At 35.8% G+C, this 16,420-nt stretch overlaps 1 protein-coding gene across 6 annotated transcripts in view; it reads right to left on the bottom strand.

The window, feature by feature from the left end:
* EPB41L5 (erythrocyte membrane protein band 4.1 like 5) overlaps window positions 1-16,420 on the bottom strand; it is a 163,546-nt gene that overhangs the window by 73,746 nt on the left and 73,380 nt on the right. For 4 of the 6 annotated variants that reach the window (XM_015567784.1, XM_006769675.2, XM_006769676.2 and 1 more), the window contains exons 14-15: window positions 9,871-9,913; window positions 9,365-9,480 (exon numbers count right to left, since the gene is read on the bottom strand). The exons of 1 other annotated variant lie outside the window; for it this stretch is intronic. In XM_015567784.1, coding sequence (XP_015423270.1) covers window positions 9,365-9,480; window positions 9,871-9,913 — 159 coding nt within the window. Of the gene's footprint in view, window positions 1-5,011; window positions 6,029-9,364; window positions 9,481-9,870; window positions 9,914-16,420 lie in introns of those variants that run through there. One more of the 6 variants, XM_006769679.2, reaches the window with a different exon arrangement.

Here is a 16,420-nt window from a genome sequence, read left to right as displayed (position 1 = left end):
ACCTGTTTTTAAGAGGAGGAAGTGTAGGTTTATTACACCACTAAGGGAGTCTGCAGTCACACTCCTTGGAGAATGCTGTTCTCCAAGTCAGGCATCTCTTCTCCATGCCAGTATAAACAGTGTTGGCCAGTTTTCAGGAACAAACTGTAAAAAGTTCACTCAGGCACCTAGAATTAAGGCCATGGCTTGTTGTTAGGAACACAGAGGCTTAGGTAATACATAATAAAAAATTTGTGAGAACAATCCCTTTAAGAAAAACAGGAACATGTGTTTTCCTGCTTCAGTATAAAAATAAAAATGTATCATTTAAAAAAAACACAATTACTTTTCCTTTCACCAATTTCGTTTGATGTTTTCTCTTCACTAATTACCTGAGATTACAATCCTCCCCACCAGCCCGAAGAGCTCAAAGCAAGTAAAGTATACTACGCCTTAGCAATGGTCAAGAACTAAAGGAAAGAAGGAAGTTACATAACATATTTTCTATTGAAAGTGACTTTCTTCATGTCCTAGTGTCTATACCAAGGTTAATGTCAACTGAGCAAGACAAAATTCTCACAATGACTTCATGTGACTAAAGTAAAAGTTAATTTAAATAAACAGAGGATGAGAAATTTTTATGTACTTCAAAACAAGGAGCTGAGGAAGATTATACCTAAATTCACATGATGCAGACTATCTAGACAGAATATGAGAAATCCCATTTTATACGTAAGACAGAGGCACACAGAGAGGGACAGAGGCAGAGGTTTCTGTACCTCAAAAGCCACTTCAAATTCTATCTCTTATGTAAAAGCATCCCATATGCATTCACAACAATTCCAGAAGCAAATAATAATTTATATTAAATTGTGATATAATTTATATTAAAATAAAGGAAGTATGTGTTGGTAAAGAGATTGTTATTGGTGCAAGATGCTTTTATTTTTGCAAATCCATGTATACTGCAACGCCCCACATACAAAGGATATAAAATAAATTAATGAACTTACTATTTTAAAACCCAATATTCAAAGCCTGAGACAAAAAAATAATGGTATTTCAAAGCAATGAACTATGTATTATTTTTTATATGTTTTTATTAGTTTTAAGAAAGAGAGGGAGAAATAGAAACACTGATGAGAAAAATCATTGATCAACTGCCTCTTGTACACCCCTTACTGGGTAATCAAGCCCAAAACACCGGCATGTCCCCCGACCAGGAATTGAACCAGTGACCTCTTGATTCATGGATCAACGCTCAAGCATTGAGCCACACCAGCCAGACAATGAACTATGTTTTAGAAATGAAGACTATGTCCCAACCAAAACAGCTAAAGTGCCATGGTTCAAATGATTACTGCTTCCACCATCAAGGAATGCTGCACTAGCCCAGCTGGTTTGGCTCAGTGATTATAGAGTGCTGGCCCTCAGACCAAAAGGTCATGGGTTCAATTCCCAGTCAAGGGCACATACCTCAGTTGCAGGTTCAATCCTCAACCCCAGTCAGGGCATAAGCAGGAGGCAACCAATCGGAGTGTCTCTCCCCCATCCCTCTCTCTTTTCCCCCCCTGACTCCCTTCCACTCACTCTTTCTAAAAATCAATAGAAAAAATATCATCACTCCTCAGGTGAGGATTAAAAAAGCTGTGCTAAATGTGGGGCAATCAATCATCTCCAAGTTTTTCAGTTTACATCTGTGAATACATACAGAAGTACAAGAGATCAAAGTTGAGGATTAATCTTCTTACGCCTATAAAGCCAGTCATCTTCACATTGTTTCTCCCAAAACCCAAAGACCTCATAGTCCTCCACTCCTTACAACCTCCATCTATTTTCCTGTTTTGGCAAGATTGTAAGATGAAATGCATGACATCAGGACATATGAAAGTGACAAAGGAAGGTTGATAATCAAAATAACTATTAGTGCCCCAACCAAAATATATGCAAAAATCTACTAAATAAGAGAAACTACCATAATTAAAGCTCAGCTAATCTTTTTATCTTATGAAACAAGCTGCCTCCCATCCTCCATTCAGGAGACACTTCAGTTTTATATCCTGACATATTTACATGGCACCTACTACATCATCGATAGTTTTAACAATAAAGATCCACCCAAGTGTATAACATTTTTCTGGGTCAGTATTTTAAATAAATTTAAATAAATAAATTTTTAAAAGCCTCCCCTCAAAAAGATGAGTTGCATTATACTGATGATATTACAATATTAGCATGTTTAACAGAGGGGAGAGGGTTGGGGGCTAGGTGAGAAGGGTGAAGAGATTAAGCAAAGGGGAAAAAAGACTCATGGACACAGACAACAGTATGGTGCTTGACAGAGGGAAGGGGAGGTGGAAGGTAAACGGGGGATAAATGGTGATGAAAAGAAGACTTGACCTGAGGTGGTCAACAATACAATATACAAATGATATATTGTAGAACTGTATACCTGAAACCTGTATAATTTTATTAACCAATGTTACCCCAATAAATTCAATAAAAAAGAATGTTTATATACCAGCTACTTTTTAAAAATACAGACATATTATATACATAGGACAAATAGTTTATTCTTCTCTATAAATTCATTTAAATATATCTATGATATCCTATCAAGGTAGAAAGGTTAGACTATAATCAGAAAGAAACTCGTTTGAAGTGCTTTTACTAGCAAAAGAAATAATCTTTTTTTTAAAGCTTGTTTATTTTCATGTGTGAAAGTGTGCAGGTCACTAGCTTTGCTGTGTTTCTGTAAGTTTTCCTCTCTATAATCATTAGGTTGAAACATAAACCAACCTAATTTAAGATGTGAAAATTCATTATATTAAATAAAATTAGCCAAGACATGGAAGTTGAGTCACACGATCCTGAAGTTCTGTGGTGATGGCTCCTTTTAGTCAAAAGGCTGTATGATCATTGACTTTTTAAGCACAATAAAATGCAGAGTCTAGCCCTGGCCAGTGTTAGACCATGGTCCCTTGGATCAAAGGGTCGCAGGTTTGATTCCCAGTCAAGGGCACATACCTGAGTTGCAGGCTTGAGTCCTGCCCCGGTGGGGATGTGTTAAGAAGGCAACCAACTGTTTCTCTCACATAGCTGTTTCTCTCACATCGCTGTTTCTCTCACATCGCTGTTTCTATTTCTCCCACCTCCTCTCCCTCTCCTCCACGCTCTCTAAAAAAAAATGAATGGAAAAAATATCTTCGGGTGAGGCTTTAAAAAAAGCATATATGCCCAACTGGTGTGGCTCAATGGTTGAGCATCGACCTAGGAACAAAGAGGTCACTAGTTCAATTCCTGATCAGGGCACATGTCCGAGTTGTGGGCTCGATCCCCAGTAGGAGGTGTGCAAGAGGCAGCTGATCAATGTTTCTCTCTCATTGATGTTTCTATCTCTCTATCCCTCTCTTTTCCTCTCTCTCTCTCTAAAAATCAATAAAAACATTTTTTTTAAAAAATGATATAAATAGGCTGATTACTATTTAATTTAGGTTGAGCTACCTATTCTTCATAGCTCTAGAAACATGAATATCCACCTTGAAACTCTATGTAGCAAAAAAAAGTAATCACAATATGTTATGAAATCCTGGAGCATATGGGAACTTCTATAACAGACAAATTTGTTTCTACCAACACCCAGTCTTAGCCCTTGACTTCCCCCACCCCCTCTGCTGCCTTCTCTCCCCATCGTTCCTCCAACCTAGTTTCTATTATCAGGAATTTACAAATAAACTGTTATATAATAAGGTTTTCAAAGAAAAGAAAAAACAAGATGTGATTTTTTTAATCACTTAAATATAATAGTACTGATTAACTCAAATTATGTATAGAAATTACCACTTTTGATATAAACTGGAAATCTTACTCTTCAATTACAATCCTCTCATATTTCCCAAAGTTAGGATTCTGCTAAGAATCCTATGAGGTTGATTAATTTTAAGGTGTGAGAAGTCAAGCCTTAGGACTTTCTAAAAGAGCAGACAAGTTTTGTTATTATTATACTTCTGTGGCTTCTATTATAGAAATGGTAGGTTCTTAATCATATTCACACCCATGAAGTCTTTTCTTGAATGGCACAAACCAGGCTTTCTGTACTTAAAATGTTGATTCAAATTCCTTTCTTGTAAGAAATAACCATCAGCAATACTTGACAATTGTAATCTGAGCTACGTAATCTAAAATAGGAGGGACATACATTAGTGGCTATTTTTAAATAAACTAAATGATGATAAACTTAAGCAGTAGGCAGCAAGGCTAAAGATATGGATCTGTTCATATTAACAGGATGCAGAGGTGACACGCAAACTCATTTTTTTTGTTAATTTGTTGATTTTTCTTTGTTAAATGGCATTTAAATATATAAAATAAATATCAAAAATATAAGTCTTTGTTTTACTATGGTTGCAAATATCAAAAAATTTCTATATGTGACACGGCACCAGAGTTAAGTTAGGGTTTTTTAAAATGCTGACACACCGAACTCAAAAGGTTCGCCATCACTGCACTAAAGAATACTTTGAGCATCCATAGCATATACATATATGATTGTGATAAACTCAGATTGAAACTTGCCTATAAATTTCATTACCTAAATATTATTTAGTTCTGCTAACTTATGTCTTCTATACAAGTTATATTTGCAACCAACAGTCCACTAATAAAGAAAGCCCTCTGAAACCTTTACCTTTTTCTAACAAAGAGGGGTAAGACTGACCCCTGAGACGAGCAGGATGGTGAACCGGTTAGGCTGTTTAAAATAAAGTTTCATTATCTTGAAGTATTATAAATTCCCAAATTATAACGTATCTTCAAATTACTATATACATAGTTTAAAAGATGAAAAATTTTGTTAAAATTTTTTAAAGACTGTAAAAAAATAAATAAATAAAAGAATTGCTTCCCTTACATCAGTTATCATTACATCAGAAATGTACTTTTTTCTGTTAATTTGCCTCTATGAACTATAATGAAGAGCTTGAATAATTGTACTTTGAAGTTCATAAAGGGTCAAAAATAGTAATATATCCAATCCATTTAAAAGTGATACAGACTTTTATTTTAAAGGTAGTAAGGGCCAGATTATATGACTATTGCAAACTGGGAAATCTTTCAGATACATGAGATAAAAGAGAAAATTGAAAAGACAAAAGTAAATAAATTTTCCATTTTGTACCACCATTCAGTATTAATAGAACTATTCAGTTAACCATTGGTTAAGTAGCTAATGATGTAAAAGTAACCATTCAGATTTATCTCCCTACATGATTCACATTATTAATGTGATTTCTAGACCTTTCAGTAAATTAAAATACCTGTGTTTATTAAAAAAATAAGTGTTTTAAATAAAAACATTAATTGAAAGTATAAAACCTTGGGCACTTAACTGAAATTAAGGCATTCATCATGGTCATTTTAGAAAAAATACCAGTAAAGACTGATATATTATGCCAGGACATGCTTCCTTCTGTGTGCCTTTAATGTGTCCAATTCTTTTAACTTCAATCTATTTGGATGGCAAGGGATGGGTTAAAAATGGGCAGCTTGTTCACAAACACAAACCTTCTCCTGGACATCTTATGAGTGATATGTTAATATGTTAAAATCATGAAAAACCTTTCTAAAATTACAATGATATACATGCCCTTTCAACACAAAAACATTTGTCATTATCACTGATGGCATATAGCTTCTTCAGATCCTTTTCCCTTCCATAGAATTCCATTACAAACACCACCACATGACTAGTAACTCAATATAAAATAACTTCTCCCAAATTCTCCTAATATGATCAATCCCCAATAAACACCAGAGAACAAATACCATCAACTTGCACAACAGAGTCCCAAGGTCTAAGAGGCTTAACACTCATATATCAGTCATGGCTACATGGCCGGGAAAACGAACATCATGAAGGACTCCTGCATTCTTCACATTGTGCTCATGGACAAAGTCAGTGTAGTTTCTATGAACGGGCTGGGGCGGGGATAAGGCCCTTGTGTTCCACTGGTTTCCACCACGTTGGCAGCAGTCACTGGCAGCAGAGAGCCTGGATGGTTGGGGAGTGGGAGGGGAGCACAGTTAGTCAATAGGAATAGGAGAAAACTGATGTGTAAGAGGTAATAAAAGAGAATGACCAGCATGCACCACTGCTACAAGCAGTTATCAACAACTCCATGCAAGCACATTCAAGAATAACAAAGGTGGGGAAATCCCACAAAGTTACATGTAGTGGAAAATGTAAATATGAAAATATGTATAAGTAATCAGTCTGTTAAGTGAATTAAATAAAGAGAAAATGTCATAGAGAGCAAGACACTCTGTATCTGTCCTTGATGTTGCTATCAAAATCAAGGCAGAAATGCTCTGTGAGGTTCTGATAAATAGTATTTATAATCAACTTAGTTAAAATATGTCAGAGGGCAATTCTACATAAAGATAAAGGCACATATAAAAAAGGGCAATTTTGAAAATTATTCCTCAAATTAAGTGATCTCACAAATTAAGTGAAATCCAGGAAACAAAATTCAGAATGAGGTGTGTTTTGTTTTGTTTTTAAATCTATGCTGAGAGGCCATGTAATTTTACATTTATGTTCCCAGTTAACAAGAGAACCATTATTCCTTCTATAATCAAAGTTCACGGGAGCTTAGAATGAAATTCAACAGGTACAGATAATGTGATGAGATTATAAGCCCCCTCCAAGAAATAGATTTAATAACTGTATTAGATGCCTTTTACACACAGTGCTATAGAACAGGCCTATAGAACTATGAGAGTGAAACATGCATACAAGCAATTCCTGGTTAGAAATTATCAGAGTCCTCCAGTAGAAAGAAAACATTTACCAAGGTTCAGAAAATCAGGGTTTTATGACATGGCAAAAAAGGGCAGCATATACTTAAGATGACTATAAATTAAAAAAAATAACCCCAATTATAAAAGATATTTAAAGATATTTAAATATAGTATTTTTTCTAACTCAACCAAAACAGAAATATTCACCATTTTTCCTTAGGAAAACTGAAAAAACTGGCTAAAAGTTTTTTACAATAAAATCATCTTTTCCTTCAACTGAAATACAATTTGTTCATTAGATATAACCCATGAAATTCATGACCCTCAATACAGGGTCTCTGAAAATTTAGGAAATTAAATTAGGTTTATGTTCTCCAAATATTATTCAATTTTTTAATAAATAGTTTAAAGATTTAAAAGAATTGTATCTCAAAGGATGATACATATTGGATAATTCTAAGTTAATGCTATACCAAATCATTCACTGCAATAATGGTGTCATTTACAAGACACTGGGAAGAAAAAGCTAAAGAACTGAACAGAGAGTAGGTTCACATAAAATTAGTTAAACGTTGTCTGCCAGAAACAGAAAAGAGTCCATTATTCTGCCCAACTGTTCAAACCTAGGGAGCATTTCTAAATGTTATTAATGTATCACTTTCTAAAGGAGGACTTTTATAGTCATTTAAAAGTATTAAGAATCAAAGCATGCAGAAACAAAGAATGAAATATGGAATGCATTTTAAATTAGGGCTGGGGATCCATTAACGCCAAGACACGTCGGTTCTGTATTATTCCGTGCCACTGTTGACATACTCTGAGGCTGATTAGATTTTAAAGATCATCACTTTACTCCATTTCAGCAAGGGAGGCCACAGCAAAATTACATAAAGGAAGGAAACACAGCTCCAAATTTTTCATTTTTCTTCTGAGTCAATATGCTCAGATTCAATATTCTCTCTTTATAAAGGTTGACCCCAAAGGAGTTAATTAAATAGACTTAAATATGTGTGCATAAACATTGGAAACCTCAGTAAAGATTTAGCGTTACAATACAGGATGCAAAGAAATCAGACTCTTGTTCCATAGTAATATAAAAGGTAAGGATGTATTAAGAAAATTCTTGCCCTAACCAGTTTGGCTCAGTGGATAGAGCGTTAGCCTGCAGACTGAAAGGTCCCAGGTTCGATTCCGGTCAAGGGCATGTACCTTGGTTGCGGGCACAACCCCAGTGGTGGGTGTGCAGGAGGCAGCTGATCGATGTTTCTCTCTCGTCGATGTTTCTGGCTCTCTATTTCTCTCCCTTCCTCTCTGTAAGAAAATCAATAAAATATATTTTAAAAAAAGAAAGAAAATTCTTTTATAGTTGAAGTCCCAGAAGTATTACATTCCCTTGCTAATAGGATTTGGTGATAACATCAAGGGGATAAAACATAGCTGCTTATTGGAGCTGTGTTTTCAATAAGAAATTGAAAAAACTCTTAATGGCTTAAAAAAAAAAAGACTGAAATTTGACATTTAGAAGCCTCACTATTCATACTTTAAGTGTGCCCACATGACACAGAGTCCTCCCCACCACACTCTCAAGTAGAAAGAAAAAATAATAAGGTAGATGCCCTCAATTTCAGAAACTAATCAAGTTATTTGGAACGGAAGTAAAAATATGCCCAACCATCAAGAGCAAAGCACCTTGCAGTTAGTTAAGCCAAAATAACAGCAAAACACAATTACATAGGAAAGACTGAAAATGATCACCAACCACTGTGGACCCACCACCATGAAGGAAGAACTGGTTGCACAGAAAGCTGACCAAAACCTTGAGATCACCACAGAAACTCATTAGATTTCAGGTGGTAAAACTAAGAGCAAGAAAAAAAGAGAGAGAGAGAGGGAGAGAGAGAAAAATCCTATGAATTATCAAAGTTCATTTCATAGACACAAAATTTGAACAGATGATGCAACCAACACGACCAGTCAATCACATAATTCCCAAGGAGCGCCCCCAAGCCACATACATTTAATTGGGAAAAAAATGAACCCCACAGGTTAACCCAATAAGCCACAAAGTATCCATATTTGTATACTTACTATCAACCTAAAAAACAAAACAAAACCCTGGAAATCTAAACAAATGAAGTATCTTCCCTGTCATCAGGAGTATTTCATGCTTTGTTTTATTGGACTATAATCATGTTTCTCTTATGCCTTTCTCTACAGTCTTAAATGAAGAAAACACATCCAAAGAGTAGCACCATGTTGTATGGAATAACATGTAACAAACATATTTTCCTCATGGATCTGGGAAAAGGTTCTATTGACTATCACTGAAATCAAAACTCCCAGATCACGCTAACCGAAGTAAGAAGAGCTGTCTGATGTTTTTCATTAGACAACTGCACTCCAGAGCTTCTTCATCCATAGCTCTTATTTTTCCCATCCCAATAACTGCTTAATAATATGCCTCTCTTCAGCTTACAAATATGAATAATTTGCTTTCAATCATTTAAAGTACTCTACAGTTAGAGCTGGGAACTTATAATACCAATAAGCAAGCAACATTTTCTTTTGGCTTAAGGAGCTAACAAACCATTTCCTGTCATGCTGGTCTGTTCCAGGACTCCTTGGAAGGTTTTCGATCTCCACCAGCGCAGGACCCGAGGGAATGGAAGAAGTCCCCAGCAGAGTAGATCTCATACCCCAAGCCTTTGGACACAAGTTATAAAAATCATTTATCTTGCCTAGATAAAAAAAATCCCTTCACCAATTAAAAGAACATTACAATGGAATAATATCTACTTAGTCAACAAATATAATGTAAATAAATGCTTGACTGTTATATGTCACATTGAAGATAGATAGTAATCTAACTGAATATTAGTATTTTATAGGATTTACAGAAATAGAAAGTTTTACAGAGCACCTGTTCTATTCACAACATCTTAGAGAAAATAAAAGAGAGTTTCACATTACTGAGTCACTTTAGAGATAAATAAAAGAAAAAACTCATGAAATTCAATTAATAAAATACTAGTTTCTGTAATAATTAAGTACACTGTTCTAGTGCTTTAGAAGTTTAATATTAAGAAGACTTACCTGTTGAGAACCATTATTTTGAGTTGAAACATTACTGTGAACACTGTAAGGGAGAAAGATCCATTAAAATCTATTAAAAACCATACATAGGGCTTCATGTTGTCAGATGACAATGAAAGTAGCTCTATTTTTAAGTACCGTAATTTTGTTTCAAATAAAGAAAAAAATTACTGTTGACTAAAACAAAGATGTAAGGTGCCCAGAAAACATTTGCTTTTATAAGCACACACTTGCTTTTTCTATAGTCTGCTTATTTGGTATTTCCATGTATTTTAATTGTGCTTTAATTGTATTTTAATTGTTCTTTAGATGTACTAAATGTGTTTTAGATGTACTACTAATCTTGTTTATTCACTGGACAATATATCTCAAAGATGACAAAGTAAAGATAGCAGCACAACTGATGCCTTAAATTCAAGGCATTAAGCACAAACACATACATAATCTTATCTGTCATTTCTTTTGTATATTCTTACCCTCTCAAGATTTTCCAGTGTCAGCAATAGCTCAGCATTTTATAAATCAAAAGGCTTTAGTATAAAGTTAGAAACTTCTCTGTATACCTTTCCCTTCAAGTGATTTATTAATATGTTTTTAAATTTTTAATTTCACTCATTTTCTTCCCTGCCTCTCACAAAGCACTTAAAAAACCTAAAGCTATAGTTCAACAAAATAAATAGGAAAACTCAGAACAGCTGCTAAAAAAAAGAACAAACATTCAATGAAATAAAAACTCAAAGAGGAAATAATACCACAATAAAATGAAGGAAGAGAGGATACTTTCAGACCCTCTAGAATTAGCATAATTAGTATTCTAAAGTAAAGAATTCAACTAAGGTAACAAAAAATTTGTTCAAAGTTATTTTAAAAGTTCCTTGAAAATGATAAAGTAATGAGATTTAATGAGTGCCCTGCCCGGTGTTGCTCAGTGATTGGTGTTGGTCTGTGCACTGAAGGGTCTCGGGTTTGATTCCATTCAAGGGCATGTACCTGGGTTGTAGGTTTGACCCCTGGCCCTGGTTGGGACATGTGCAGGAGGCAAACAAGCAATGTTTCTCTCTTCCTATTCCCCTCTTTCTTTCCCCCTCCCCTCTCCATTCCACTCTCTCTGAAAAGCAATGGAAAAAATATCTTCAAGTGAGGATTCTAAAAATTAATTTAAAAAAAGAATACCTCTTAAACACATATACATGCAAAAATAAACAACATAAAATCGTTTTAAAAATAAGATTTAATGAGCACAGTGTTCCAGAAAAAATGAGATACAGATTAAATACATTCAACCCTTTATTGTTAAATTACTGACCTTCGAGAATAAGTAAAGAATATTTCAGTTACCCCAAAAGAGATTTAAAAGCCAATTATTAGTAGTATCAGGTTGGCACAAACTTCCCAATAGCAATACTCAAGAATATTATACCCAGCCAAGATGTCTTTCTAATACAAGGAAATAGGCAAAGCTTATCAATCACCAACAAACTCTGAATGCAGCATCCAGGAGCCTTTCTTAGAGGAGTAAGAGCAAAACAAAAACTATCTGATGATGAAAGACAACTAATTAAAAAAGGATTCACATGCCCTGGTCAGTTTGGCTCAGTGAATAGAGTATCGGCCCGACGACTGAAGGGTTGCAGGTTTGATTCCCGATCAAAGGTGTGTGACTCAGTTGCAGGTTCCCCAGCCGTGGTAGGGGTGCATGTGGAAGGCAACCAATCGATGTGTCTATCTCACGTTGAGTTTTCTCTTTCTCTCTCTCCCCCTCCTCCCTCCCTTCCACTCTCTCTAGAAATCAATGGAAAAAAATATCCTCTGGTGAGGATTAAAAAAACAGAACTCACAAATGAAAAAGTTTTGCTAAAAGGCTGAGTGATGAAGGAAGTCATTTTATGTTTTTTTAATCCTCACCCGAGGATATGTTTTTATTAATTTTAGAGAGAGGAAGGGGGAGAGACAGAGAGAAATATCAATGTGAGAAACATTGGTCAGTTGTTCTTATAGGCACCCCAGCCAGGGATCAAACCCACAACCTAGGTATATGCCCTGACCAGGATGTATAGGTATACAGGATGACGCTCCAACCAACAAAGCCACTCAGCCAGGGCCATTTCACACTATTTTTAAATTAATTACATCTCTATTATAAGTTGAGTCACCAGAATTTGCACTACCATTGCTTGGATTCAAATCCAAGCCACAGCACTAGCTCTTATTCTCAGAATCTCAGGTTCTTCATTTGCATGAAACTATTAGGAATATTAAATTAATTAATAATAGCAAAGCACAAAGAACACTGATAAATAAAATGAACTGACCCCCCCCCCCTAATATTGTTTAATGTATATCTGTTGCCAAGGCAAATATAAAAATATACATGTCAGGTGTGAGTTATTTTTACTACTAATAATGTTGCTCTTCTCAGAGTACATTATATGCTGGTTTAAGTAACCAATAATCCCAAATATCAATGAAATCTGATCCAACATGCTTGGTACAGAAATTAGACTCGCTACTCTATGGTCCCCTAAATTACTCTCTGGAGCTTTTCCTTAAACTGGGAATAATCCCAGGAAGTGATGGATAAAAGATGAATAATAATATGAGGAAAAAGTACTTAAATAACTGATGTTAACTGGATCAGAGCTCTTTGATTTCAAACAATTTGAAATGTTGAAAGTACTATTTTCTCATAATAATACAGACTCTTTCAACTCCACTATGAAAGTAGGAGCACTTCTCACTACTGACATAATCTAAGCTTCCCCTTTTGAAGGATTACCTGCAATACTGACACCTGTTGCTTTAATACCACCTCTATTCATCATCTCCTCCACCTTCTTCTTTTCCTCTCTTTTCTGTCTGAAAAATTCTATGGAAAGCCTGTACAAAAATGTGCTCTTTTAAAATGTCACCTCTTACAATACTTTGTATTATTAGTCAAGGCTCACAAGAAAATAGAAGCTAAAATAGTACAAGTAAAATGACTGACATCAGCCAATTAAAAAATTTGTCATTCAAACTGGCACAGTCCAAGGTCAAGAAGCTTTTTAGGTCAAATAGTTTTGCTTTTTCAAACCTACTGTTTTCCACGGTTCACTGGAGCAAAATTGTTTATGCAAACAGAACTACAAGGGCAAGACTAAAACGGCATTCATGCCAGTCCAAGCTCAGGCTCATGGAGTAATGCTCAATAACCTTCAGTCAGGAGAGCTGAGTGCCCCCCAACCACCACTTTCATTTCTAAAAGTTTATTCTAATAAAAAATAATAAAGTATCATCACTTAAATATCCCATTTCTAATGTGTTCATTACTCAAGAAAAAAATTCATTATTAAAGTTAAATTAATTTTAATTTTAGGAAACTATACCGTCACTCACTTTCTAGTCAGAAATGTATTTCAAAAAATTTTTAAAGGATGACAAACTTACATAATGAAAGACTTAATTTTTCAACTACAAATTGTTTATATTTCTGCTGACTTCACCAGGTTATATTCTTTAAGATCTAATATTCTGTCCTAGCTTCCCTTTCAGGAAAGCAAGACATGATCTATTAAACAAACAAACAAAAAAACAAATTTAAAAAGTTAAAAAAATATAGAACACCTCTAACATTTCTCCACCATTATCTTGACAGCACTGGTTATATATAACTCCAAAGAAAACAAAATAACCAACAGCTAAAGAAATTTCAGGGATACCTTTCAAAAAGCAGAGTGCTTTTGTGGTGAATCAATAATCACAACATGGCTTTCTAGGTGAAAAAAAAACTAAATAAAACATATTAAGGTGAGGCTGACCATACTCAGTGTAGACAAATCTTAAAAAGAAATAGATTTTAATGTCCTAAATCTGATATTTTAACAGGCATTCTAGGAACCTAATACATATCAAGGTTGAGAAGCACTATTTGAAACTATATAATGTAATATACACTATTATAATTTATTGCTTCATCAGAAGCAGGACTTCTAGAATGGTGGGTTGAGGATCCTCTCCCCAGCAAAACAAAGATTTAGCTAGTGACAATTATTTTTTTTAAATCATCAGAAGGCATATATCAAGTGGAAAAACATTTATTCAAGAAAATTTCCTAAGAGCCAAGCCTGGAATTAAGCCACAATTTGCTCCCCTTTCCCATTTTCCCCAAGTTCAGTGTTTTGGAAGCTCTACTCCAGGCTGGTGCAGCCAAGAAAATGAACTCTCTCTCAACAATGCAGACTTTAAATCAGTTATTTTATATATGTTCAGAAAATAAAGAAATCAAATCTAAAGAAATAAAGGAAAGTATGAGAACAATGTCTCCACAAATAAGAGAATATAATTCAAGAGTGAAATTATAAAAAAAAAACCCAGAAATTCTGGAGTTGAAATGCACAATAACTAAAATGAAAATTCACTAGAAAAACACAACAGCAGATTTGAGCAGGTAGAATAATAAGTAACTTGAATATAGGTCAAGTGAGATTATCTAGTCTGAGCTACAGAAAGAAAAAAGAAAAATAAAGAAAGACTGTAGGACACCTTCAACTGTAGCAACATGTATAATGGGAGTCTCAGGAGAAAAATGCAAGAAGATAATTTGAAGAAATAATGGCTGAAAACTCCCAAATTTGATGAAAACAATATACCATAGAAAAGCAACCAGAAGAGAACTGGATGGGAAATACTTATATCAGACAAAATAGACTTTAAAATTAAAATGTTACTAGAGAAAAAGAGGGACATCCTATCTAATAAAGAGGGAATATGCTAATTGACCCTCACATTGTCACAAAGATGGCTGCACCCACAGCCAATAAGGAGGAAATACGCCAATTGACCATAAAGAGGGAATATGCTAATTGACTGCCCCGCCCTCAAAGATGGCGGCACCCACAGCCAATAAGGAGGGAATATGCTAATTGACTGTCCCACCCTCAAAGATGGTGGCGCGCCCAGAGCCAATAAGGAGGGAATATGCTAATTGCTGCCCTGCCCTCAAAGATGGCGGCACCCAGAGCCAATAAGGAGGGAATATGCTAATTGACTGTCCTCCCCTCAAAGATGGCAGTGCCCAGTCCCCTCATCCCACCCCCAGACAGGTCCAGCCTTGCCACGTGCCTGCTTCTGGGGTCCCCCAGTCCCCTCAGCCCGCCGGCCGCCCAGGGCAGGCCCAAGGTGCTGGTAACCAGGGCCGGCCGAGGCTTGTGCTGCCGGCAGTGGCAGCAGCAGAGGTGTGATGGGGGCACTGCCTTCCCCTGATCGCTGGGTCGCCTCCTGCCCCTGAGGGTTCCTGGACTGTCAGAGGGGGCAGGGCGGGCTGAAAGACGCCCCCTCCAGTGCATGAATTTTCATGCACCGGGCCTCTAGTTTTATCATAACAAAAGAATCCAACAATTATAAACATATATGCACCTAACAAAAAACCTCAAAATACATGAAGCAAAAACTGAAAGAATTGAAGGGAGGAACAGACAATAATTGAAGACTTCAAAACCCTAGTCTTAATACTAAATAGAACTAGGCAAAAGGTTAACAATGAAGTAGAAGTCTTGAACAACAATATAAACCCGCTAGACCTGTAACAGACATCACAGAACACTATACTCAACAATAGCAAAATCTATATTCTTCTCAAGCTCACATGGACCATCTTCTAGGAAAAATATGCTAGGCCACAGAACAAGTTGCAATAAATTTAAAGGGATCAAAATCATATAAATCATGTTCTTTAACCATAATGGTATAAAATTACCGCCCAAAAAAGTGCCCTGGCTAGCATTGCTCAATGGTTAGAGTGTCTGCCTGGGCATCAAAGGGTTGCAGGTTGGATTTCCGATCAAGGGCATGTACCAGGGTTTCAGGTTATTCCCAATGTGTTAGTCCCAGGTTAGACAACCACTCAATGTGTCTCTCCCACATCAATGATTCTCTTTTTCTCCCCCTTCCCTCCCTTCCATTCTCTTTAAAAAATCAATGGAAAAAATATCCTCGGGTGAGGATTAACAACAACAACAAAAAGATTGGAAAATTTAGGAAAATGTGGAAATCAAGCAACACCTCTCAAGAAACCACGGAACAAAGAAGAAATCACAACAGAAATATAAAATAATTTGGGATAAATAAAAATGAAAATATTACATACCAAAATGTATGGAATGTGATTGAAGCAGTGCTTATAGGGAAATTTATACCTATAAATGTTATATTAAAAAAAGAATAAAGCCAAAACCGGTTTGGCTCAGTGGATAGAGCGTTGGCCTGTGGACTGAGGGGTCCCAGGTTCGATTCCGGTCGAGGGCAAGTTCCTTTTTTGGGGGGATGTGCAGGAGGCGGCTGGTCGATGTCTCTCTCTCATCGATGTTTCTGACTCTCTGTCTCTCTCCCTTCCTCTCTGTGGAAAATCAATAAAATATATATATAAAAAAAAAGAATAAAGATCTTTCCCTGACCAGTGTGATTCAGTGGTTGGAGCATTGGCCCATGTACCAGAGGGTCACGGGATCGATTCCTGATCAAGGACTATATCTGGGTTGCAGTTCAATCTCGGCCCCGGTTGGGGCTCTTGTAA

This window comes from Myotis davidii, unplaced genomic scaffold, assembly GCF_000327345.1.
Source record: "Myotis davidii unplaced genomic scaffold, ASM32734v1 scaffold3, whole genome shotgun sequence".
Lineage (NCBI taxonomy): Eukaryota > Metazoa > Chordata > Mammalia > Chiroptera > Vespertilionidae > Myotis > Myotis davidii.
This window is presented reverse-complemented; position numbering and strand designations above follow the sequence as displayed.